The 21544-nt window shown below is 34.8% G+C and overlaps 6 protein-coding genes and 1 non-coding gene across 8 annotated transcripts; 4 read left to right on the forward strand and 3 right to left on the reverse strand.

Annotated features, from left to right (window-relative positions):
- Positions 1 to 67: 67 nt before the first annotated feature.
- Positions 68 to 4655, reverse strand: LOC100633770 (armadillo repeat-containing protein 4). Its single transcript, XM_003387670.3, has 25 exons — positions 4400 to 4655; positions 4287 to 4347; positions 4135 to 4240; positions 3988 to 4078; positions 3768 to 3878; positions 3687 to 3717; positions 3570 to 3645; positions 3383 to 3519; positions 3225 to 3335; positions 3025 to 3179; positions 2884 to 2979; positions 2747 to 2830; positions 2541 to 2676; positions 2131 to 2487; positions 1961 to 2086; positions 1806 to 1913; positions 1644 to 1754; positions 1442 to 1599; positions 1332 to 1392; positions 1090 to 1274; positions 930 to 993; positions 757 to 885; positions 551 to 705; positions 329 to 506; positions 68 to 276 (listed from the first exon to the last, which is right to left on the reverse strand). Exons 1-25 carry the CDS (start codon positions 4633 to 4635, stop codon positions 163 to 165), a joined length of 3177 nt encoding a protein of 1058 aa, XP_003387718.1. The 5' UTR covers positions 4636 to 4655; the 3' UTR covers positions 68 to 162.
- A 27-nt stretch (positions 4656 to 4682) lies between these two features.
- Positions 4683 to 5586, forward strand: LOC109583101 (uncharacterized protein C1orf146 homolog). The gene is made up of 5 exons (XM_019998281.1): positions 4683 to 4796; positions 4852 to 4975; positions 5044 to 5145; positions 5193 to 5271; positions 5323 to 5586. The coding sequence occupies exons 1-5, from the start codon at positions 4709 to 4711 to the stop codon at positions 5575 to 5577; spliced, it is 648 nt and encodes a 215-aa protein (XP_019853840.1). The 5' UTR covers positions 4683 to 4708; the 3' UTR covers positions 5578 to 5586.
- Positions 5542 to 8637, reverse strand: LOC105313293 (uncharacterized). The gene is made up of 15 exons (XM_011406590.2): positions 8552 to 8637; positions 8415 to 8504; positions 7676 to 7698; positions 7564 to 7613; positions 7439 to 7518; positions 7309 to 7367; positions 7222 to 7251; positions 7107 to 7174; positions 7027 to 7054; positions 6895 to 6983; positions 6680 to 6853; positions 6306 to 6636; positions 6109 to 6263; positions 5785 to 6022; positions 5542 to 5734 (listed from the first exon to the last, which is right to left on the reverse strand). Exons 1-15 carry the CDS (start codon positions 8601 to 8603, stop codon positions 5603 to 5605), a joined length of 1599 nt encoding a protein of 532 aa, XP_011404892.1. The 5' UTR covers positions 8604 to 8637; the 3' UTR covers positions 5542 to 5602.
- Positions 8638 to 8667: 30 nt separating this feature from the next.
- On the forward strand, positions 8668 to 11341 carry LOC100632499 (Golgi reassembly-stacking protein 2-like). Its single transcript, XM_003387661.3, has 6 exons — positions 8668 to 8795; positions 8840 to 8920; positions 8975 to 9071; positions 10251 to 10357; positions 10412 to 10588; positions 10732 to 11341. The coding sequence occupies exons 1-6, from the start codon at positions 8733 to 8735 to the stop codon at positions 11287 to 11289; spliced, it is 1083 nt and encodes a 360-aa protein (XP_003387709.1). The 5' UTR covers positions 8668 to 8732; the 3' UTR covers positions 11290 to 11341.
- A 34-nt stretch (positions 11342 to 11375) lies between these two features.
- Positions 11376 to 13186, forward strand: LOC100632627 (uncharacterized). The gene is made up of 4 exons (XM_019998280.1): positions 11376 to 11499; positions 11558 to 11762; positions 11808 to 12016; positions 12066 to 13186. The coding sequence occupies exons 1-4, from the start codon at positions 11406 to 11408 to the stop codon at positions 13064 to 13066; spliced, it is 1509 nt and encodes a 502-aa protein (XP_019853839.1). The 5' UTR covers positions 11376 to 11405; the 3' UTR covers positions 13067 to 13186.
- LOC100632373 (importin subunit beta-1) lies at positions 13138 to 21321 on the reverse strand. Of its 2 annotated transcripts, none has more exons than XM_003387660.3 (25): positions 21187 to 21321; positions 21070 to 21128; positions 20843 to 21025; positions 20747 to 20794; positions 20554 to 20703; positions 20429 to 20505; positions 20302 to 20377; positions 20196 to 20255; positions 20063 to 20152; positions 19906 to 20016; positions 19761 to 19862; positions 19343 to 19567; positions 19098 to 19292; positions 18044 to 18174; positions 17602 to 17677; positions 15429 to 15503; positions 15296 to 15364; positions 14897 to 15044; positions 14772 to 14854; positions 14618 to 14725; positions 14425 to 14571; positions 13670 to 13778; positions 13507 to 13621; positions 13291 to 13461; positions 13138 to 13239 (listed from the first exon to the last, which is right to left on the reverse strand). In XM_003387660.3, the coding sequence occupies exons 1-25, from the start codon at positions 21224 to 21226 to the stop codon at positions 13230 to 13232; spliced, it is 2658 nt and encodes an 885-aa protein (XP_003387708.1). In that variant the 5' UTR covers positions 21227 to 21321; the 3' UTR covers positions 13138 to 13229. The 2 variants fall into 2 exon arrangements, with proteins under 2 accessions (XP_003387708.1, XP_019853838.1); XM_019998279.1 differs by having other exon boundaries at positions 13287 to 13461.
- A 138-nt stretch (positions 21322 to 21459) lies between these two features.
- Trnar-ccg (transfer RNA arginine (anticodon CCG)) lies at positions 21460 to 21532 on the forward strand. Its single transcript has one exon. It is a non-coding gene; the product is annotated as a tRNA-Arg (tRNA).
- The last annotated feature ends 12 nt before the right edge of the window (positions 21533 to 21544 follow it).

Genomic DNA, 21544 nt, shown 5'->3' on the forward strand with positions numbered 1-21544 from the left:
GACACATAAACATTTCTATGCAACCACTCAATCATAATAATAATCTATTGATCATGCCCTGCAGTAATTAAAAATTAACTTAACAGTTTTTGAATTGAAAACCTAAAGTGAACTATTCATTATTATGTAGTTGTTATAGTTAACTGCTAGTTAGCTGAGAGGTCACTTAAACTTTGCTTTATCATTGGCCATTGCTAAATGCCGTATGTTACTGATACAATCAGCAGCAGCTTCCTGCAAAACTTCATCTGCCCTACCAATCATTGGAAGTAGCAACTAAAAATGTTAATGTTAAAAATGAATTAGGCAAATTAACATAATACTGTACTTGCACAACACCAGCTTCATGCATTGTGATACAGTTGTCTGGATCATAAGAAAGTTGATTCAAAGCACACGCTGTTGTACGATGAACGGATTCATCATCAGAACATAAATACTTTACCAACGGAGCAACAGCACTATTCTGACCAAAACCAACACGGTTATTGCGCCAAGAACAGCACCTGAATTGACAATGAATAAACAGCAAGTAAATCTGTCATTGTACTTTGAAATGGCATCAGCCAAGTGGTGGCGAAGATTATCATTGTTTGTATGAGTAAGCTGAGCAAGCAAAGGCACAACTCCATGGTCAGTAATCACAGCCAAATTTTCTTGATCCTGTGCAATTTTAGCAATAGCAGCAGATACACCAGCTAGTACCTACATACATGTACATGTAGCTAAATGGCAACATTAATTAATGGTATGTACCTCTACATCAGTTGACTTCAAAAGACCCACAATTAACTCAAGACCACCAACAAAGGATCTTACCAATTCTCCAGCATCCTTAGCATTTTCAATGCAAGGACAAATAGCCCATGCAGCACATGCTTGAACCTAATGACTGTAGTAATAAAGAATGTCTGACAAACATTAATCACCTCTGGATTTGGAGATTTGAGCAAGGACCACAAAAGCCTAACTCCATCTTGTTTGTCTATGATCCTAAAGTTATCAGAGTTAAGTTACATACATGTATTTTACATGCACGAGAGATGAAAATTTGTAAATGTACTGTGCATATGCATGTGCTGTACTTACACCATACTCTCATTTTCTAGAGCACAAGCACCAACAGCTTTGGTTGCATTAATGAGTAAAGACTGATTTGTTCCAGTTAACAGCTGAACCAATGGAACAACACCACCACTTTTACGTATTGCAACACGATTCTCATTATCAATCCGTGCACACTCAGCAATGGCTCCAACAACATTAATCAAAACCTACAATGTACATGTATTTGACACATTTCATTATTGTTGAAAATAAAAATATAATACTTCTTCAGGTTGATTGGACAGCAATCCAACTAGCTTTTCAATGGCCTTTAGTTTTTTCAATCTGACAACAAAAAAACATAAGAGATTTAACAGAATAATGGCATTATTACTCATGCACATTCTGTGGACTCTTGGAGCATTTCCAAATAGCACCTGTCACAGCAGTTAAGAGATCTTTGTTATCATTAGCATTAGCAAGCCTTTTACTAAGTGGTAAGAGTCCTTCATACTGACGAACAAGTTGACGTGTTGCTTCTTCTTCAGCACACTATTATCACATAGTTGATCAGGTGGTAAAAGTAACACGCATACTTTAAAAATTGCTGAAGCACAATGCATCTGAAGCTCTTCATTTTCAACATGAAGACCTTTCACCAACTGCTTAATCATACCTGATGACTGTATCAGTTCTTGGTATTTAGGCTACATGTATGTATAAGTAAAATATTTTTTAATTAAGTATAATTTATGTACTTCAGTAGCACATTCCTGCAAAGTTCCTATAACAGGTATTAATACGTCTACTTCATCAGAGTGCAAATATTGCCCCAGCAAAGTAACAACATTTGTTTTGAGTAAGACCTTCATTATTCACAATAGTGTCATACAATACAAAGCTAATAACTAACTCGCTTGCTTCTTTTGCTTCTTGAGCAAGACCATAAGCCAAGGGCTGCACAACGAGCAACCTCTAAATCACTTCTTTCTCCTGTAAGAGATGATCCTGGCCGTCCAGTACTCTCTAACATATTTACCTAAATGCTACATGTAAAAGTAAAACAAATTGATTTATTCATACCAAATAGTGAAGACCTCCATTAATGCATACAATTTTCCTAGCACGCTTAAATTTGGCAATATTAGCAATAGTTTCAGCTGCCAGGCACTTTAGTTCACGTATAGGAGACTGCAGGATTTGTACAAGGTGAGGCAGCCCCTTTAAATCAACAATGGCTATTCTTGTGTGAGGATGTATGGATATATCACGAAGAATCCTCAATGCACCTATCATGCACTTAATATCCCCAGTTTCTAGCAAATTAATGATTAAATCTAGACCACCATTGTCTCTGATAGCGAGATGTGAGCTTTCAAGTGTAAGATCAAAATCTTGCAGACAGCACAGAGCAATAACAGTTGTGGTTTGGTTACCAGCCTATAATAGTGCAGCAGATGCAGAATATGCAGCATACGCATAATATTATATACTTTTAAATATTTAATGAGTTTCTGTATCTGCCAGTATTCTGAAGGAAGGTCCGCTGTTGACTCAGGGTGCCTGTCTTGTATTTCTTCTTCTTCTTCGCTGTCATCACTACTACTACCAATGTCATTCTCAGAGAGTCTGTGATAAATGATACATCCACGTAATATCCATGTATACATGCATGCACATAAAACATCAAAATACTTACTCTGCTACATGTATATCATGAATTGAGGACACAGAGTGATTAGGCTGCTTAGATGATTCAAGTTGCCCACGACTTTTCTTTGAGCTAAATTTATAATTGATAAAGCACGCATGCTAGAGCAATCACAGTTATTATACCCTGAGGTTTCAGGAGGTGTTACAAATCTAGGTTCATTTGGTGTTTGTTTTCTTTGTCTTTTAGATTGCTTTTTTTCAGCTGATGACTTTTTTGACCTTTTATATAAACTATAAAGCAATATCAACCATATCAAAGCATACTTTGAAACAGGTTTGGCTGGAGGTGCTTGTACAACAGCTTCCTTTGGTTTATCTGTTGCCTCAGTGACCTCATTAGGGACGCTATGAGTATCCAAAGGTCTTCTCACAGATTTAGGAACTTCAGATTCTAAACTATCTCCTACAGACAAAAACTCCTGAAGAAAAAATTCATTAAAATCATTGAGCTATGATTTAACAACCTGTTGCATTATTGTATTAGCAAAATGTTGACTATAAGATTTAAGTAAGAGGACCAATGTAGAATACAAATCACCGGTTTTGTCATACTGCAATTGTCCTTGATTCATTCCCTGACAGTATTTATGATCATGACAAAATCAGTTACTAATACACTTACTTTGTTCATAAAGTAACCTTCAGTGCTGGCTGTCACATAAATTTGACCACTATCATGCAATTGAATGCACAGATAGCAGATGTCCCCCAAAACTTGCCTCCAAGGTGGTGCTCGACAGCCATTGCTAAATGACAAAGCTATTGGTAGTTAAAGTAAAAATTGACAAATAATCACTAATGCAGCTTACTAGATGTGTATTCAATGCTTTTTAAACACTTATCAGATTCATTTCCAGAAAAAGTTTGCAACAATTCAACTTCACTCTAAACATTTATAAATTTAGAAAGGACATGTTAATCCTTACTTGCACAAGATTTGGTGTTAGTCTAACATCTCTATCAAATTTCAAATAATAGAAAAATGATAAATCCATTAATTTTCTTACCTCCCCAACTGTTTTAATGACGATTGCATTAATTGAATATCAAGATTATTGATGAGTAATAGTAATCTAAATGTTGAGTCATCCATATTGTTGTTACCTTGAGCCTTTTCCCTAAATTAAATGAAGAAAGTTCTCTAATTTTCCAATTGACAAATATTTTTACTAGTTATTATTTTTGTTATTAAAGTATTAATGTCTACCATGTATGTGTACACTCTACCTTGCTAGTTTATCATGAACATCAACCAATAGTTTATTCTCACTTCCATGGAAAGAAGAACCAATAATGTTAGTTAAAGGATCAGGATTAGCTAGCATTACAAAATTAGAATAATGAATAATAAAAGTAACAATTGTAATTGTGTACCTTCAAGACAAAGTTGAGCTTCTTTGAGTTTTTTCTGACCAACACAAGACATAACTTTAACGAGAAACTTAAAGTTGTACACTGTGATGGTTGCACCATCATTGTTCTAAAAATATTAGCATCATATTTACTACAATAGTAAAGAAACAAACCTTGACAATGCTCAAGGCAGGATTTTCATTTTTCTTTTCTGAAGACACGACACTTTCGTCACTAAAAGATAAAGAAGATCTATATAACATATACACAAACACACATGATATACTTTCTGATGTATTCTGGTTGGTTAAGAACATCATAAGATGCAAAAGGACAAGAAGAATGCCAAACAAGTGGCTTTTGAAAGAAAACTCCAGCTTCACTTGGATTGCTACGAACCAATTCTTCAATATGAACACAGAGATCCTTCAATAGATCTTCATTTGATCTAGAGAAATCAAGTTTTCCAACAGTGTCCGAGGCCGAGACCCAAACTGCTCGACTAGATAAAGCTGCGCCCATTTTCTAAATGTTATCGTTACCATGACAACCAAGTAGATTCAGTAGATTTTAATTTTTCAGCACCACTGCACCAATGATGAATAGTCCTGTAATAATTGAGGAATCTTTGTGTGATGGAGAACTTCACAACTTGCTAAAAAGGACAAAATTTAAAGTCAGAAGTGAGATAAAATAATGTTTCAGATTTTATAATAATAATTATTAAATTTTTAAAAGCTTCCTCAACGACTCCATATTATAGTTGTGTCTTTCCTGTGAGCTCTGTTGTGTTCATTATCAGGACATTCACAACCACAAATTTGGAAAGCAAAAACATTGAGACAAAGAAGTTTCTAAACGGGTTAGAAATTCGAATCAAATATAGCATGCGTAATGCACCACACTGAACTGAACTTATTTACTGAATAGAATAGATAAGTCTCTGAACCTACATTACAAGCAATATGTATTTCTGTTGGCACCGTTATTTGGAATGGAAGAGCTTACTACTCTAAATGAATTACAACAAAGGTAGATACATACATTGTATTACTTATAGCATTGTAATACACAAAAAGATATTTAAAGACACCACTTGAGTTCATTCCTGCTCATAATAATGCAGAATGCCTCACTGCAATGATTGACATTGTCAAGGTATGTAATTGGCTGACAAAATGATGCTTTATGTTCTTTGAAATTATCCAGATTAACTGCTCACCTGCAAGTGACATTGTTAAAGAAAGATATGTATCTGCTATGAATAGACACATTTCAGAAGAAGGAGTTATGCATATTCTAAAGAAATCGGAGTTTTCTGATCATGAGGTTGCTGTGGCTATACATGGCTGTGGCAGTTTACGATCATTAGCTCTTTCCAATCCACAGAAAGTGATCAACCAGACCAGTTTGGGAAGCCTTCATTCATCATTGTTAATAGAATTTCTTTCAAAAAAGTACTAAAAGTTACTATTATACATTGTAATTATTATGCAGCAGCTCTAATTTGTAAAATAATATTGGCAATAGAAGGTGTAATTGAAGAATATTCTATACCATGTCCTTTTGTGTCTTGCAAACCAAGTGTACTTATGACTTCTTCCACTTCATTTGTTGTTAACTTAAAAATAATGTAATTATGATTATTCATAGCTAGCGTAATTGCCTTACTCTAAGTTCATCACAAGTCAATGCTGAAGATAGCTCTTTCATGGTCACATAGCCACTGCCCCCAAGATCTTTTGCTTGAAGTGCAGCTAGTACTACATTAGCAAGAGTTTCCTCATTAATCTTATCGTCAGCGGGAACATTGACTGCATTTGTGTCTTCTTCCTCAGCCAATGAGACAGCACTGTCACTGTTGTTGTCATGCTGTGATGAATGCCTTCGGGCCTTCAACTGTAACATTCTATACGTGTACAATGTATGATATAAGCATTGAGGAATAGCATATAAAGAGGCTTTAAACACATTTAAACTCATTTCTGTAAATACCTTTGTGCCATATCTGAAACACTAGAATCAACTAAATCCACAACATTTTGCTTTTCCTGCAATAACTTGTGTAATTCTTGATCTAGCACCATTTCAGCATTGGTTATTATATCTGGTGAGCCAGTTTGGGGAGGGGAAAGATATTGCATTCGCATCTAAAAGCTACGATTAATACTAAAAAACAAATTTTATACAACCTTAGTAGAAAAATCATGCTGACTACTACGACTAGCAGGAAGATCCAACTTTATTTTATTCTTTGGTTGCGCAACACCAGAAGACAAAGATTTTCTACCAGTAACACATAAAATATCATGAGGCAGCACAAATATGCCATGTCCAGGAGGACACTGGAAATATTGCTGTCCTCTTATAGTTCCATCAGTTATTCCAACAGGAAAATCAAGATGAATTCCAATGAAAATTCGATTTAAAGCATCAAAATTTAACTTGCCTATGTATTTGACAGTTCCAATTTGGTCACTTTGCAAAATAACTCTGTCACCCAACAGAATTTGCTGACCACTCCTGCAGTAATAGTAAAAGAAGAAAGTAGCAATTACTAAAGTACTTTGTGGATGATGATACTTTTCCTCTTGTACAACAAATAGCTCCAAGACTTTGCTGGCTATTGCATACAGAGCACTGGCATCCAGGTAGGATAGGTGGCAGATATCCTTTATCATGCAGTGATGATGGTGTTACTTTGGATGGAAGAGGAAATGTTTTATGACGTTTATGGTGTCTAAGTAAGAAACTAAAATAAAATTAATTATCTTCTTCTACCTGAAGTCAATATATTTCCCTTTTGCATTAACAGTTTGTGATCTAGCTTCATACGATATCAATGACATTAGTTGTTGTAAATCTTTTCCCTAAACTTTTTATAAAATTCTATAATACTACGTCATTACTTACCTTAACTCTATTTTGAAGATGCATTTCTCTGTTAAAATTAAACTGACATAAATTATTAGCTTGTAAATGCTATAGCTAACTGAATTTGATGCTTCTTTTGTTGCATTATATGACGATTCTTTTGTTCTCGAATTTCAGATGGTATCAACTAAACAAGATCAAAAACTATTTTAATGTAAAGAAAGATACACGTACCTCCATTATTGTCAAGTGACCTTTTAAGTGCTAAAATAATTGAAATAATTGTAAAATGATGACACATGATTTGAGTGAATAGTTTACTGTTATTTCTCTTCTAGCACGATACAACTGTGCATGTAGCTTAAAATTCTCTTCAACGACTAAAATAAATACATGTACATGAATATACAATAAATTATTTAACATCAAAAAATTATATTAATGCAATTACTTTGTCGATATTGTCTTTCCAAATTCATATCATGTGTTGTTACATTCTGAGCTTCTCCTAGAGCTTTCCTTACATCTAAACTAAAAGGACTGAATGAATTTAGACTGTAAAACAATGATACTTACTGAACAGCATTTAACATTTCATTGAATGATGTATTGCCACATTTCACAATCTGAATGATTATTGTTTAATAATTAAATATAATTAAAAAAGCAAAAATTAGCTATGTCATACCGATTTCTCATTTTGAGCACTAGCTACAAAAAGGAAGAGAAGAAACAATAGCAATTAAGACAGAAGAAATATAGAATTAATTATAATATGCATGCAGGTGTATTATTCTGATTGGTACTCATCTTTTCGTCTAGACAAAGGATTATTTAGTTAATAGAGTGGCATTTTGATGTTCAGTTCACACAAAATCAAGTAATAATTCAAAAGATTTACCATTCTTGTATAGCCTGATGTAATTTATTGAAAAGCTATTGTACTTTATAAATAATGAATTGTTTTTCGTGGCAAAACATTATTGTCCAATCAAAATTTGTCATTAAACATGCTATGATGCTGTAACAGTGGAAACTCATAAACTAAAGATCGACAAAAAACTTTCCATTGCATAACGGCAGTCATCGATTGCATGTTAAGCCTGAAGGATCTTTGGGACTTGTCCCTGGATGACAAGTGAAACGTGAACAAGAAATTTCTCAATGCAGCTGTATTACAGGACTGTTTAGCCCCTCACCTGAGGCCTCATAATAAAAGATAAATTGTATATAGAGTATACATGCCAAATACAGTGTAATCATGTTTAGTAAAAACGCATGTATTGGCATTTAACCTGTATATAATAGCACGATACTTTTATAGAGGCAATAAGTACTATAGGTGCAGTCAAATTCCCCCAGTTCCATTCATTTTAAAATACATTAATTTAATACTAGCATAATATACATGTATATCATATATATACCTGATGGTTGAATAGGAGGAAGTGCAGGTTCATCAGCAGATTTTATTAGTAATGCTTGAGGTGATGCTTCATATTCAGTTGCTCTATCAGCTACCACATGCGGAATAATAAGAATTTCCAATTGAGAGGTCTCTTACTTGAAAAAGGTAGAGCTTCTTCTACCTCGACTTCAAGAGGACTTTCGGCCATTCAATCACATTGGGCGTGGCAACTTTGTTTTATGGCTCTGTTGCTAAGTAACTAACTTGTCTCACGTGATCTTTAATATAGAATATTGAATAAAGGAAGAAAAGTTAGGAAACGTGTTGAAGAAAAAAAATGGGAGGGAGTCAGTCCACTGTTGTGCCTGGAGGGGGTACAGAAGGTTACCATGTCCTGAAAGTAAGTTGTAATTTTAATGAAAATCTTCACAATCAAATTTTTAGGTACTGGAGAATTCCCCTGGCTATCATGCAGGGTTAGAGCCTTACTTTGATTTTATTGTGTCTGTCAATGACATTAGAATGGTATGATAACGTGTAATATGAAATTTGACATAATTATTTACAATTTTTGTTCAGGATCAGGATAATGATACATTAAAGGGTATTTTGCAGCAAAACATTGATTCACCAGTTAAACTTGTCGTTTATAGTTCCAAGTCTCGGAATACCAGAGGTAGGTAATGCACTTAATCATCTAGGAACTCACACTTGTTTGTATTCATTTTAGCATTTTTGATTTATTTGATCTTTATCTGGCTTAATTTTGTTGTTATTTTTACATAACTAACATCTTGAAAATGATTTCCTTGGCTATTGTGATCAAGATACTGTAAATCAGGAAATTTATGTCATAGAAAATATTTGTGTTTAAAAATTGTGCTGTCATTTAATTATGTGTGGTCTAATTTCTGATCCAATAATTGGAGCGAGCGAGAGCGAGACCCACTCTAATCTGTCTAGGTCTATTTTGGGTTATGTCTTGTTTGTGAACAGAAGATAACGATGTATAAATTAGTATACTATTAATAAATTGGGACCACGTGGACAAAATTAATTTTGAGGGTACTGGACAAACTGTCTACAGCTAGATAAGAAAGAGGAGCTATCTAAAGGCTTGAAAACGTAATAGCATTTTGATCTAAGACTCCTCTAGATTAGTCCTCTCATTGACAGAATTAAGAATGTAAGAATAAACTACCAACTTTAGATCTCTCTCTCTGGAACACTAGTCTATGAAATTTTATGGAGCAACTTAGAGCTGAATACCCTCCCTGTACTTTTCATTTTAAGTGTCCATGTCAAAGATGTTACGCTTTATTTAATTAGATTTTCCTCTCTCTTTTTACTATAATTTTACTTGAAATTTTCCTTCCCTCTCTTTCCTTTTTCTTTAACTATTTATGTTTAATAATAAGTTATAGTTCTTTGAAGATTGTAAGAAAAGATTAGAATTTAAAAGTATAGCTTTATTTCTTATACATGTATATCTGGACATTCTTATATGTGTTACTGGGTTATTTTGGTTGTTAGTTGGTGTGTTTTCTCTTTTCAGACCCCGACCATGAAGATGGGGTCTGAATATGCATGCAGGCTAAGAGCTGGATTTATTATAATTTTAATCTTCTTATGGAACAGTGTGAATCAATGGCTCATGCTCGCCCCTTCAATGTTTACATTCACCTATAGTTATAATTAAAGTCTTTCCTGAGGCATGGTAATTATTTTCAGTGTATATTAATTCATGAACACTTCATGTGATGCATTTAAGAGAGCAGTGCTTTAAGATTCATTTTTGATTCATTTTGCTTTCACTGTGTATGAGATCATAAAGAATAATTATTTGTTTATTTAGAAGTGATGTTAACACCTTCAAGTAGTTGGGGCGGTCAGGGCTTGCTTGGAGTGAGTATACGATTCTGCTCATTTGAAGGTGCCAGTGAGAATGTATGGCATGTCTTGGTATGTATAATAAAATGGCATATATTATTGTTTAAGTTATTACTGTTACAATAGGAAGTTCAGCCAGACTCTCCTGCTGCAGTAGCAGGTCTTATTCCTCATACAGATTACATATTGGGAGCTGATGTTATGGGTCCTGACGACAATGACCTTTATTCTGTTATTGAAGCACATAATCAGCAAACTATACGTCTTTTTGTCTACAATTGTGATACTGATAAATGTAGAGAAGTGAGTTCTTTGTAAAAGTTGATCCACACTGCACACATAAGAGTTGTAAATCACAATGTTTTGACATAATACTCATTATTTTTAATACTTCTAGATGCTCTACTTGTGTTGTCTGATTCTGACTAGCCTCTTTTTTATATTAGGTAGCATTGACAGCTAATTCTGATTGGGGAGGAGAAGGCTGTATTGGGTGTGGTATTGGTTATGGATATCTTCATCGTATTCCTGTACAACCTTCGCCAACTCCTGTAGCTACTAGTCACTCCTCATTGCCGGTTAGTCGGCCAGTTCCTGCTGTCTCAACTAGTAGCGAGGCTCCTAGTTTACCTGAAGTACCTTTAGTAGTGCCTTCTACACCTGGACACGATGAAGTAGTAAATGGAAGTGGACTGGAGACTCTCAATAATTCTGCAATTTCTTTAACTACAAGTGTAGCTGTTTCAACGGTACCTACTTCACCACCTAGTCTATCAATGCCGGGAGTATTGTCACCATCATTAGGATATTCACTTCCTGTGCCAACACAGTCAGGTACTTCGGTTGAAGCAATAACGTCTAATATCGCTACTGTCTCTATTCAGTCGATGCCACCTGTTACAGTACCTTTTACAACTTCTGATACAGCTACCCCTTCAATTAATTTTTTATCTTCTTCTCCACCTACAATCAAGTTAGGTGATCCTGCTATGACAAACCAGTAATTATAATTACAATGTATTATTAAAAATTGTTTAATTTCGATTGTAAAAAATTTGAATGACATCATGATGAGGTATTGGGGCGGGTCAGCCGGGTTTGTCGCGTCGATTCAGCAGCAATGGCTGGTCTTGCAAAGAGGGTACTTTTGTGGTTTTTCTCTGTTCTCTTTCTTATACTAGCCATTTTGTTTTTATTTGCTTTGATTGGTTTAGGTAAGTCTAACATTTCCCCAGACTTATCATTATACAGGTACTTTGTAACGAAATGTAGCTATTGCTGGGTTTGTGGCTGCTCAAATATCTGATCAGCGGTATGTGGAAGCTTTGGAGAGCTCAAGCGATGACTTCGAAATGATTTGGTATTATTTTATGTTGGCCTCTTCAGTTACAGCCTTGCCATACTCCATACTGGGAACTATCGCTATTGTACTGCTCGTTGAGGCTATTAGAAGCAACCCAAGCCACGACAAACGAAAGTAGGCATTAAAAGGTCATTCTTATTTTATGTCCTTGGCTTGTAGAGTTGACCGTAATAAAGCCATGGAAGAAACCGACAGCGGAACTGGCATCCATGCTGACATACATGAGGGTAATGTGGAAGGAAAGATTGATGTTACAAAAGGAGTCCCTGTAATTCATTTCAAGGGTGCTACTTTAGCTCCTGCTTCATTTGGTTCTGTAATTGCTGTGTTTTTATCAATGATATTTTCAGTGATTGCAATGCTGTGTGGTAAGTAAGCTGTATTATGTGACTAAACTTGTTTTATTCCCTTTGGTAGTATTTTGGGGCATTGCTATTGCATATGACAATGCACGTCGAGTCAACAAAGTTGTATGGCCATATATAGTGGTTGAGTTTATTGTTGGCCTAGTAATGCCACTTGCTGTGGTATTTGCTGCTATTGTATTCTCTATTTACTTGGAGTATGCTACTAATGGTAGTGTAGATCCTCGAGTCCTTGTTACTCGTTTACTCCCAGTTGTCAAGCTTGTCGAAGGAAAGGAATATACCTATTGGAGCATTCTTGATCGTTTCTATTTCCAGTTAAGCCCAAATGATAACTTTCGTGATGAAACGGAGAAAGCAGAAAACAGTGATGAAACGGAGAAAGCAGAAAACAGTTGTTCTCAGAAAATTAGCCGATCACCATCTACGTGGATTATTACTGCTATTGTATCCCTTGCATTTTTGCTGGCTGTCTCATATTTTATGAATGCTAACATAACAAGTCAAACTACTTTGCGGTCATGTCCTCATACCAGTGTTGAAATCGATTGCTTCAATACGTCATCACTTGTTTATGTTGACTGTAACGATCCAGATATAGAACAACTTAACTTTACGTCCCTCCACTGCTTCCGATTCTTACAATTTGGTCGTGATTCTGATGTGATTGGTGGTCTTTCTAGAGCATTTGCTTTCTACTTGGCTACACTTGCTTTCTTCGGTACTGCCTTTCATGCTGCAAAAATTCTGATTGACTTTCAACCAAGTCGTTTATGGGGATCTGTATTTATTGTTGGTGGCATTTTGTTATTTGTAGGTGGCATATTGATCGTCTCAACTGATGAAGCTGTCCTTCTCAGGATAGATATCATAAAGATATTTCAATTTTTTATGGTTGCATTATTTGTTTTCCTGATAGGCCTACTGCTAGTGACAGGCAAGTGGTGGGAACGTGTTCCAGGGACAAAGAACGGATTAGTCTCACCAGGCAACATACCAGAAAAGAGGACTTTTAAAGATGTTGAAAATGAAGTTCGTGATACTCCTGTGTAACTAAGATCAAGAAAAACTGCAGATAAAGAATTTTAAAATTGAAATAATAATTATTATGATTTTTTGCTAACTTTAATTGAAACAATTAATATTAAACCAAATACACATGTTACTAATCAACAAAATGTTACAAGTAGCTACACCATTTAGACTGACTAATTGATCATTTAGCCCTAAAAAATGTTCAAATAAATGTACAATAAAATTTGTATTAGCATACACACTTCGAGCCTGGTGATTCTCCTTGCAATTGCTTAATTGTTTTCATAGACCATGTAGCTAATGTTTTTGTGCGTTTGTTTCGAGACTGTCTTCCTTCACTTAATAGCTTAGTGATAGCAGGCTTTTGGGTAATAATAGGAATAAGTTGAGCTCCAAAGCAATTTAGTAAGTCACTAAACATTAAATTAATAGCAACATCATTGAAACTTTACATTTACCCTAACAGTCCAGCAGCACCAGCTATTACACTGTCTGTCTTTTCTTGCTCATTGCCAATTATTTCTATGAATGCTAAAATCCACGGCAAATGTGGGACAATTAATTGGATGTCACCTATAACAGGAAATGTACCTCCACAAAATTGATGAAAAATAAACTTACTGCTAACTTCATTTTCTTTATCTCCTTTTAGCCCTTGAACGATACCAGTATATCCTTCTAAACAGCCTTCTCTCAATTCATTCAGATAATCCAGCATGTCCAAGTCAGACTAAATAATATTTAAAGAACATAACATAGCTTATAGACCAATGGAAGTGAGAATTGGAAAATATATAAATTTCATTACGGTATCTGCCCACACATCATAACTGGCTGCCATTTTGGTTGGCAAGTTTGTTATAGAAGTCAATGGAGGCACGAAGAAAATGCCTCACTTACCTGCTGTAGCTCTATCAATAGCTAAAAAGTGCTTGTTATAAGAAAGAACAGCTGCCTTTAAGCTTCTCCTGTGAAAAATATGGTCATATTTGCTCCTGAATTCTTAATACAGGTTTGGTTTTATGTCAGCCTGTTTGTTCTCCACAACCAAAATGGCGTCTGGAATTTATTTCATCCTAAACCACACCTTACAACTGTAAAAATTTCGAATAATCTTCCTACGCAAACAATTTTCACTTCTAGTGGTCACTGGATCAAAATTAACATAATACATGTAACTTTGTATTTCTGCTATTGAAGCATGAAGATCTACAGCTATATACATGTATTCCTGCATTAACTAGTCATTCTGTATTAATGTATATCATGTATTGAACAGCAAAAAATTAATAAACACATTAAAAATTTTGTATAGTCACAAACATAATGAAAGTTACATGTAATTTGCAATCGATTTTTTTACAAATGGAACTTACTGAATTTTCTGATTGTGTACGAGATGCTTGCTCAAGAATACCTAGAACAGGGGCACAATAAATCATGAATTGAGATCCAATTGCTAAGGCAATGTCACCAATAGTTGACAAAATTGGCGGCTTAATAGAACGATGAACTGTAGGATTCTGTAAAACACAACAAAGTTAAAGTTGAAAATAATTATACACTCACAGATAATGTATCAACCATAATCTGCATAATGTTTTCACAGTATGGAATTAGGTTAACACTTAAGCTTCGACACAAGTCACCAACTAATCCAATTGCAGCCTGACATACCTTAAAATAGACCGTAAAGCAAAACATTATCATAATAGACACAAACTTGAACGTCATTATAGTTTTTCAGTGCAGCAATCAAATAATTTGATAATGAGGGCATGTACTTCAAAAAATCAACACCCAAACCTATAAAAATGTAAAGTAATACCACAAATTACATTTATGCACTTTCAACAAGAGCTCCAATCGTTAGTATAGCATCTTCCTGAACTCCACCAACTAGTCCACTGGATGTTGATAACATTGCTATTAATGCTTGTACTAAACTGTCTGATATTTGCAAGACATCTTCCTTTGTCATCTTTCTAAGAAGACTCTAAACAGAAAAAGAAGTTTTTCCCTCATTATATTATCAGATAGATGAGTAACACTATGTTCATTTCAATCAGTTCATTGCATAAACAGTTGTCGTGTCAACTGTTGAGGTACATGAATAAGAAGTGTAAGGCATTTTAATTTGACACATGTACATGTAGGTCAGTATTCAGTAACAGCAATTAGTGACACAACTGCATTAATGATGAGTCTAATCAAAACACATGCACTATATACTATTGTGATGCTTACTTGCAATGTTGCACACAGAAGTGATTCTAAATCAGAAACCTGCTGTTTGTCATGACCTTGCAATAAATTCTATTTTAAAAAGAGAGATGCATCGATCAACATGTACATGCATGCATACAAATATAAGGTTTACCTCATCAATTTGAACAACTTTCTGAAGAGAATCTAGCACATGCAAAACAGTCTTTTGCACAACAATGTAACAATCCTGAAGTAAGAAATACTTGTAAGGTAACTTTTACAAAAAAAAAAACTGTATGCATTGATTTGATAAATTAATTTAATGAAGTTAAAATTTAAAGGTGATGCATGATTATATACATGTGACTTGGGGCAGGGCCGTAGGAAGAAAATTGGGAGTGGTACAGTTTCTTGCCATGCGCAAAGCGTGTGGCAAAATTGGACAACCTAATTAATTATTCATAAGGGGTATGGTCAATTAATTATTGCAATTTTATTGTTATTATCAAGGTTATCGTTATTGATATTTAGATGTGAAGCCTTGAAAAGAATGGTGTACTACTTTCGTTTTACCAAAAGAGTGCTGTGGGAGTCACAGGAAGGTCAGGCAAACTTGAAGACGAGCTGCTTCTACTACTACAAGCCATGCTGATGTCTGATGCTGAGGGTGTGTCTGGTTTTTATCAATTAAAAATTGATTAGCTTTAATATAAGCGCCCCCTGGACGCCATTTTCGATTTTTGGTCCGACCAAAACCGTAGCAACCATACCGTCTGCTACTGCCCTGACTTGGGGCCCTGTTACAAGCTAGATAGAAGTGCATCACACTGATCAGTTTTGGGAAAGACAAAAAGGAGAAAGTATACCCATCAATTGGTAACTTTGTATGTACACATGTATGTACAGGTAGTCATAACCATAATAAAGTCATTATACTGAAAATCTGGTATACATTAGCTCTGAACACTGACAATTACATGTACTTGTTCCTTATTAGTTTAACAATTTTATTTGGCTTACTATCCTAAAAGTGTCATAAAGATGACAATACACTTGCAAAATTTAAGGGAGAAGTTAAAACAATAGAATAAAAAAAGAAAAACACAAAAATTGAAGGGGACTCTTTTATTGCTCTTAAATTGTCAAGTTTACTAGATCCTAAATTAAAAAATAAAATGGCCTAGATGCATGTACATGTACATGTATCATACAAAAGCTGGTTCAGATTATGTGCTGAGGCTGTTAGTGTTGTATCAATGCATGAGTAAACGCAACATACATATGTAGAACAGAGTTCTATTCTTGCATTTATCATTCTCATTGCAAAACATACATTCTAACCCAACCTTAAGGTGCACCACAATTACTTTATGAGACTCCATAAATATACCAGATTTTCTCAATAACTAGCCACAGCTGTTATAAATTTCAGTTCAAGTCGACAGGTGCTATTATTCGAGGGTGGCTACTATTTCTCTCTTAGCCGGTCACGCCTGCATGTGACCGCACCCATCACTCACCATCTGTGTGTACTATTGTGTAGAAATCAAGCTAACTTGAGCTAAACATTGGGAGACATGGAACCCAGTAATAGGAGAAAAACCATAGGTCTTGCCAGAGAATAAAAATGAGCACTCAAACGAGCACACATGGCACATTAATTAATTAAAGCTGAATTAGCTGCAGCTCCAATCTTCAATTAGAGGGCGGCTACTATTACTATAGCTGTAAGTATAGAGGGGGCTACTATTTGGATGCAACTACTATTCAAAGGGTGGCTTCTATTCGAGGAAATACAGTATGCACAATGTAAATAAATTTGTGTATAGTGCTTTTCTTGCCTCATTAATTTGTCAGAGAAATGTTACATATTTCATTATCAGTGAGTGATGAAATTCAACTATTTTTGGATTCATGAGAGGTTTAAGTTACACTGAACACATTTTGTGTAGGGGTAACATTTCACTGGAAATGAATTTTAGATCAAAAGAGGTGTGGCACATTAAGAAAATGGCTGCAAAAGGTAAGATTAGCAAAAAATTTATAACAATAATGGCTAATCGGGACAAACCTACAAATTTTATGCCAACAAAATAAAAACCCCATATATCATATAAAAACAGGGCAAAGAGTGGTAACAACACAATACAGCTCCCCACAGGTTTGACTGTAAAACTCCAGTCACCATTTTAACAACAGCATAATGTGTTGGTTAATTTACAAAAATTAATTCATGAATATGCAAATTAAACTAAATCATGACAAATTCAGAACATAGACATAAGGAGCAATAATTAAGTCACATAATACTAGTAAGAAACACCAATAAAGAAAGCTAATCTGACCTTAGGACTGTACTTAATGAGATCCATTAATGCTTCATATGCAGCTGTTCTAAGATTACTGTGAACTGCATCATTTCTGTAACACAAAAATAAAAAAATGATATACATGTATGTGCATGACTATACATGCATGTAAAATATGGTAAAATGTTAATGAAACATATACCATATAGGGGTTATAATTTATTTCACTGGAAATAAGTTCTGCAAATTTCATATTTTCATTAAATTTGAAACATTAAATTCCACAAAAGAGGTGTGGTACACAACACAGAAGATAAAGATTTGTAAAAATTTATACCAACAAACGGAAAATCTGGACAAACTCTAAAATGTTTATGGTACCAGCAAAATAAAAGCCCTATACAGTATTTCAGGTACTGAACTGGCTTATAGAAAAAACATAAATTGGTCTCAAGACACAAAAATAGAGTTTAATGACCTTTCAGCAGTAGCAAGAATAGTTGACACAATCTGTTCAAAGGAAGATGACAGTGCATAAGTTTCCACATCATCAGTAGAGCAAGCTTGTAAAGCAGAATCACAAGCAGCTTCAGCTAGAGATGAAAATGCCTAAAATGCATGTAAGAGTATATGTACCTGACACTGTAATTGCTACAGTACATAATGTACATGTACGTGTGGCCAATAAAGCCAATTTAAATACACATGTACATGTACATAAATACATATTTAAACAAACCTCATTAGTTGACAAAAAATTATGCCAAAAATATACAATATGCATGGAAGTATATTGCAAGTGAGGATCTAATAAATTCAATGGATGGTAGCTATGACACATTAAGGCTAGCTAACATCAAATTTACACACACACATAAAACATATACTAGTAGGTGGCAGTACAGAATATAATGTGAACCAAATAATCCATTTTAAAGCATTATCATGTGTACATTTATAAAACAAGCTTCCGTAGTGCAAAAATACATGTACTACTTATACTAAAAAGTTTTCATTGAATCTTCCATAAAAATCAAAGCCATGTAAAAAAAGCATAGATTCTAATAGACCAGTTGGCGCAAAGTACATTCATAAAATTTTAAGTATATTCATTGTGATACTGTAAATAAAGTAAAATTTTCCTGCCGCCATTATGGAGTCCATCTTCCAATGATTGTTAATGGAGCGATTGTGAAAGAACTTGTTTTCCAAAAACTGCTGTATTTATTATAGTGACAGCAATTTTGCTACTATTTACTGCATGACCATTATACAGTGTCTCTAGTGGGATCATGGGCTTTAATAAGTGCCACTAGGACAAATAGAAGCAGATATATTGCTTTCTCCCATTCTACTCTTAGTAAACTACGACTACAAAATGGCAGTAGGAAAATTTTACTTCATGGTATCACAACAAATATACATGTACTTAGTGCCAACAAATCTATAGATGCTGTAATTCAAAGTAATGACTCATTCATTAACTTGCACAAGGGCTCCAGAAATACAATATAAGTACAAGTAAAAATTACCCAGCATATATTAGTAGCAACACGAGTTTCCCTTTTTAGACCATCGATTAAAGCTGGGAGTAAATGGCTTAATACTTCAAGATGTAACACAGTTGAAGGAACTTGCTCGCATATTCTACCAATAGTCCAAGCAGCTGAATCCTTCACTTGAATCAAAGGATCTGATTTCATTAGTTCAATTATACGAAGCAGAACCTACAGAAGAGGACAAGTACATGTAGCAAGTACTCATGAGAATAAAAAACCTCAGATATAAACTGAGCTAGTTGATCCGGATCAGGTCCTTCCATAATGCAACCTAAAGCCATAACAGCAGCATCTCTAAATCGCCAATCCCCATTGAATATGTTTTCTTTCACAAAGGGTATCACTAATGGAACAATAGAGTCTTCAGTACAGCTTGCCATTAGTGATAAACAGACACCAGCAGCTTTGGAAGGAACCCAATCATCCTCATCATCATATTCCTCCTACAAAAAATAAAATGCATATTTAAAATTAAATACTAAGGAACATACATGTAGTTAAATACTTTGCACAATACATTCTGTATACAAACAGAAAAAAACTTGTAAATGCAATAGCAACATAAAAAGAATAAAACATACAGAGCCTTAATTAAAAGCAACAATAACATGTACACAATGTACATGTACTTCTCACCTGCTTAGCTAATATTCTCAGTAAAATTGGGAGTAAAAAATGAAGAGCACCACGGACATAATGAAAACTAGTTTGACTAGGTGGTCGACCAGTCTCTGATGCCTATAAAAGTAATATTTTTTTACTATATAAAAGATATATTTGCCTCCATTGCTTCAATCGCTAAGTCTTGCTCTTCATCACATACAGTTGACCAAAACTCAATGGCTTGTAGTACTACACCATCAATAGAGCTTTGCATTGCTTCCAAAGTTATCTAGAAGAGTATATCATTAAACAAGAATATTAGCTACTTCTCTAACAGCAAATAGAGCAGGTCCCATGTATGCTTCCATGTAAGAATAATACAGACTCATTATTTTAACCAAGTTCTGTAAAGCAGCTATAACAACCTGTCACAAGTGATAAAATCAACATACTAAATGAAATCATAACCTCTTCATTTGGGCATTGGGTGGCTTCACAAACTACTTGCATGATAAAATGCCTTTCAGTCTAAAAATTTTAACAGAAACTGCACTAAAATGTTAAAAATAAATACCTCTTTATCAAAATTTGACTTTGTAAACTCGAGAGAATTGTAGAGAGCCTTTGTGGCTGCTAGACGTACATGCAAACTATTCATGTAATTGAAACTCACTGTACATATGCAACTAGAATAAACTAACCTTGGTTCTTCTTTTCTCATACCCTGCACAATTGCAGTTAGGATCTCGTTGGAGGCACCACTCAAAACTTTGGGACTCTTAAAAAATATTTAAATTATAATGAAATGAGTTTTATGTTGCATTACAATTTCTTCACAAATGTAGCCAATTGAGTCTAAAGACGCGATTTTAAGTGATTCTGAACTCTGAGTACTGGTGACATTGAATGCTAAAGTTGCAATAACTTCAGGCCATGCACCACTGGGTAGTTCTGCACTGGCAATATATGCAATGACCTACAGAGAACCAATAGCTACTCATAACAGTAAGAAAGCAAACTTGAGGTGCCGTAGGCTTTGTCGTTTCTGTACCCAAACTTTGCATTACCTAAAAATTATTACTCTTTCCGGAAACTGTATAAGCACATGTACTTACTAAGTGTTTAATTCCCTGTCTTTCATCTAATGGAAATGATAACCATCTCTGTTGATATTGCAATTTAAAATCTGGATCTTTAGATGTTAAATAGTTCTTGAGCTGAAGGCCAGCTGCCATACGTGAAACAACAGATTTGCTGACATCTGCTAATTCTGTTGCAAGTAATTTCAGAAACTGACACTACATACACACATAAATCAGACTGATAAAACCAAACAACATACTAAATCCTGTGAAGCAGCCTGTTCAAGAAACTTCTCTGCCTGCTGTATGTCAGCAGTACCTAATTAATTAAAAATTAACACAAAAAAGTAAGAATAATTTCATACACAAAAACTAACTGGATGACACTGTTGCCTCAAGAATTGGGGTAAGATTCATCTTCCAGTTGTTACGTATAAAAATCTCAGATCCAAGTCTCTCCTATCCCCAATGGGGGTGCCAACCTGTGGGCATGTGTATACTTTGAGCAATATGAGCATGCGCCAATTATTTGAATCACATGATAACGACGTGATTCTCACGTGAACGTGTGATGTCACTGATGTGACCGTTTACACTTTGCCATTGGATGGATCACTACTACGATAAGAACAACATCTCCCAAGATAATAGACCCTGTGGCCTAATGGATAAGGTATCAGCCTCCGGAGCTGGGGATTGTGGGTTCGAGTCCCATCAGGGTCGTTGTTCCTTTTT

This window comes from Amphimedon queenslandica, unplaced genomic scaffold (assembly GCF_000090795.2).
Source record: "Amphimedon queenslandica unplaced genomic scaffold, v1.1 AMPQUscaffold_13329, whole genome shotgun sequence".
Classification (NCBI taxonomy): Eukaryota; Metazoa; Porifera; class Demospongiae; order Haplosclerida; family Niphatidae; genus Amphimedon; species Amphimedon queenslandica.

Bases quoted from the DNA above. Each gene is read 5' to 3' on its own strand.
- LOC100633770 (XM_003387670.3), bottom strand. From the start codon at position 4,635: ATGGGCGCAGCTTTATCTAGTCGAGCAGTTTGGGTCTCGGCCTCGGAC. The intron at 3,879-3,987 runs GTAGAGTGTACA...CATTTAATTTAG, and splicing joins GTTCATGATAAACTAGCAAG to GGAAAAGGCTCAAGGTAACA. The intron at 3,180-3,224 runs GTTGTTAAATCA...TTTTTTCTTCAG, and splicing joins CTAATACAATAATGCAACAG to GAGTTTTTGTCTGTAGGAGA.
- LOC109583101 (XM_019998281.1), top strand. From the start codon at position 4,709: ATGATGAATAGTCCTGTAATAATTGAGGAATCTTTGTGTGATGGAGAA. The intron at 4,976-5,043 runs GTTAGAAATTCG...TTTACTGAATAG, and splicing joins ACAAAGAAGTTTCTAAACGG to AATAGATAAGTCTCTGAACC. The intron at 5,146-5,192 runs GTAGATACATAC...ATACACAAAAAG, and splicing joins CTAAATGAATTACAACAAAG to ATATTTAAAGACACCACTTG.
- LOC105313293 (XM_011406590.2), bottom strand. From the start codon at position 8,603: ATGGCCGAAAGTCCTCTTGAAGTCGAGGTAGAAGAAGCTCTACCTTTT. The intron at 7,614-7,675 runs GTATGACATAGC...ATAATCATTCAG, and splicing joins GTGCTCAAAATGAGAAATCG to ATTGTGAAATGTGGCAATAC. The intron at 5,735-5,784 runs GTAAGGCAATTA...ATTATTTTTAAG, and splicing joins TGACTTGTGATGAACTTAGA to TTAACAACAAATGAAGTGGA.
- LOC100632499 (XM_003387661.3), top strand. From the start codon at position 8,733: ATGGGAGGGAGTCAGTCCACTGTTGTGCCTGGAGGGGGTACAGAAGGT. The intron at 8,921-8,974 runs GTATGATAACGT...ATTTTTGTTCAG, and splicing joins CTGTCAATGACATTAGAATG to GATCAGGATAATGATACATT. The intron at 9,072-10,250 runs GTAGGTAATGCA...TTGTTTATTTAG, and splicing joins CAAGTCTCGGAATACCAGAG to AAGTGATGTTAACACCTTCA.
- LOC100632627 (XM_019998280.1), top strand. From the start codon at position 11,406: ATGGCTGGTCTTGCAAAGAGGGTACTTTTGTGGTTTTTCTCTGTTCTC. The intron at 11,500-11,557 runs GTAAGTCTAACA...AACGAAATGTAG, and splicing joins ATTTGCTTTGATTGGTTTAG to CTATTGCTGGGTTTGTGGCT. The intron at 11,763-11,807 runs GTAGGCATTAAA...CTTGGCTTGTAG, and splicing joins CCAAGCCACGACAAACGAAA to AGTTGACCGTAATAAAGCCA.
- LOC100632373 (XM_003387660.3), bottom strand. From the start codon at position 21,226: ATGAATCTTACCCCAATTCTTGAGGCAACAGTGTCATCCA. The intron at 19,293-19,342 runs GTTTTTTATTCT...CCTCTTCTGTAG, and splicing joins TAGCTCAGTTTATATCTGAG to GTTCTGCTTCGTATAATTGA. The intron at 15,504-17,601 runs GTCAGATTAGCT...TTCTTACTTCAG, and splicing joins TCATTAAGTACAGTCCTAAG to GATTGTTACATTGTTGTGCA.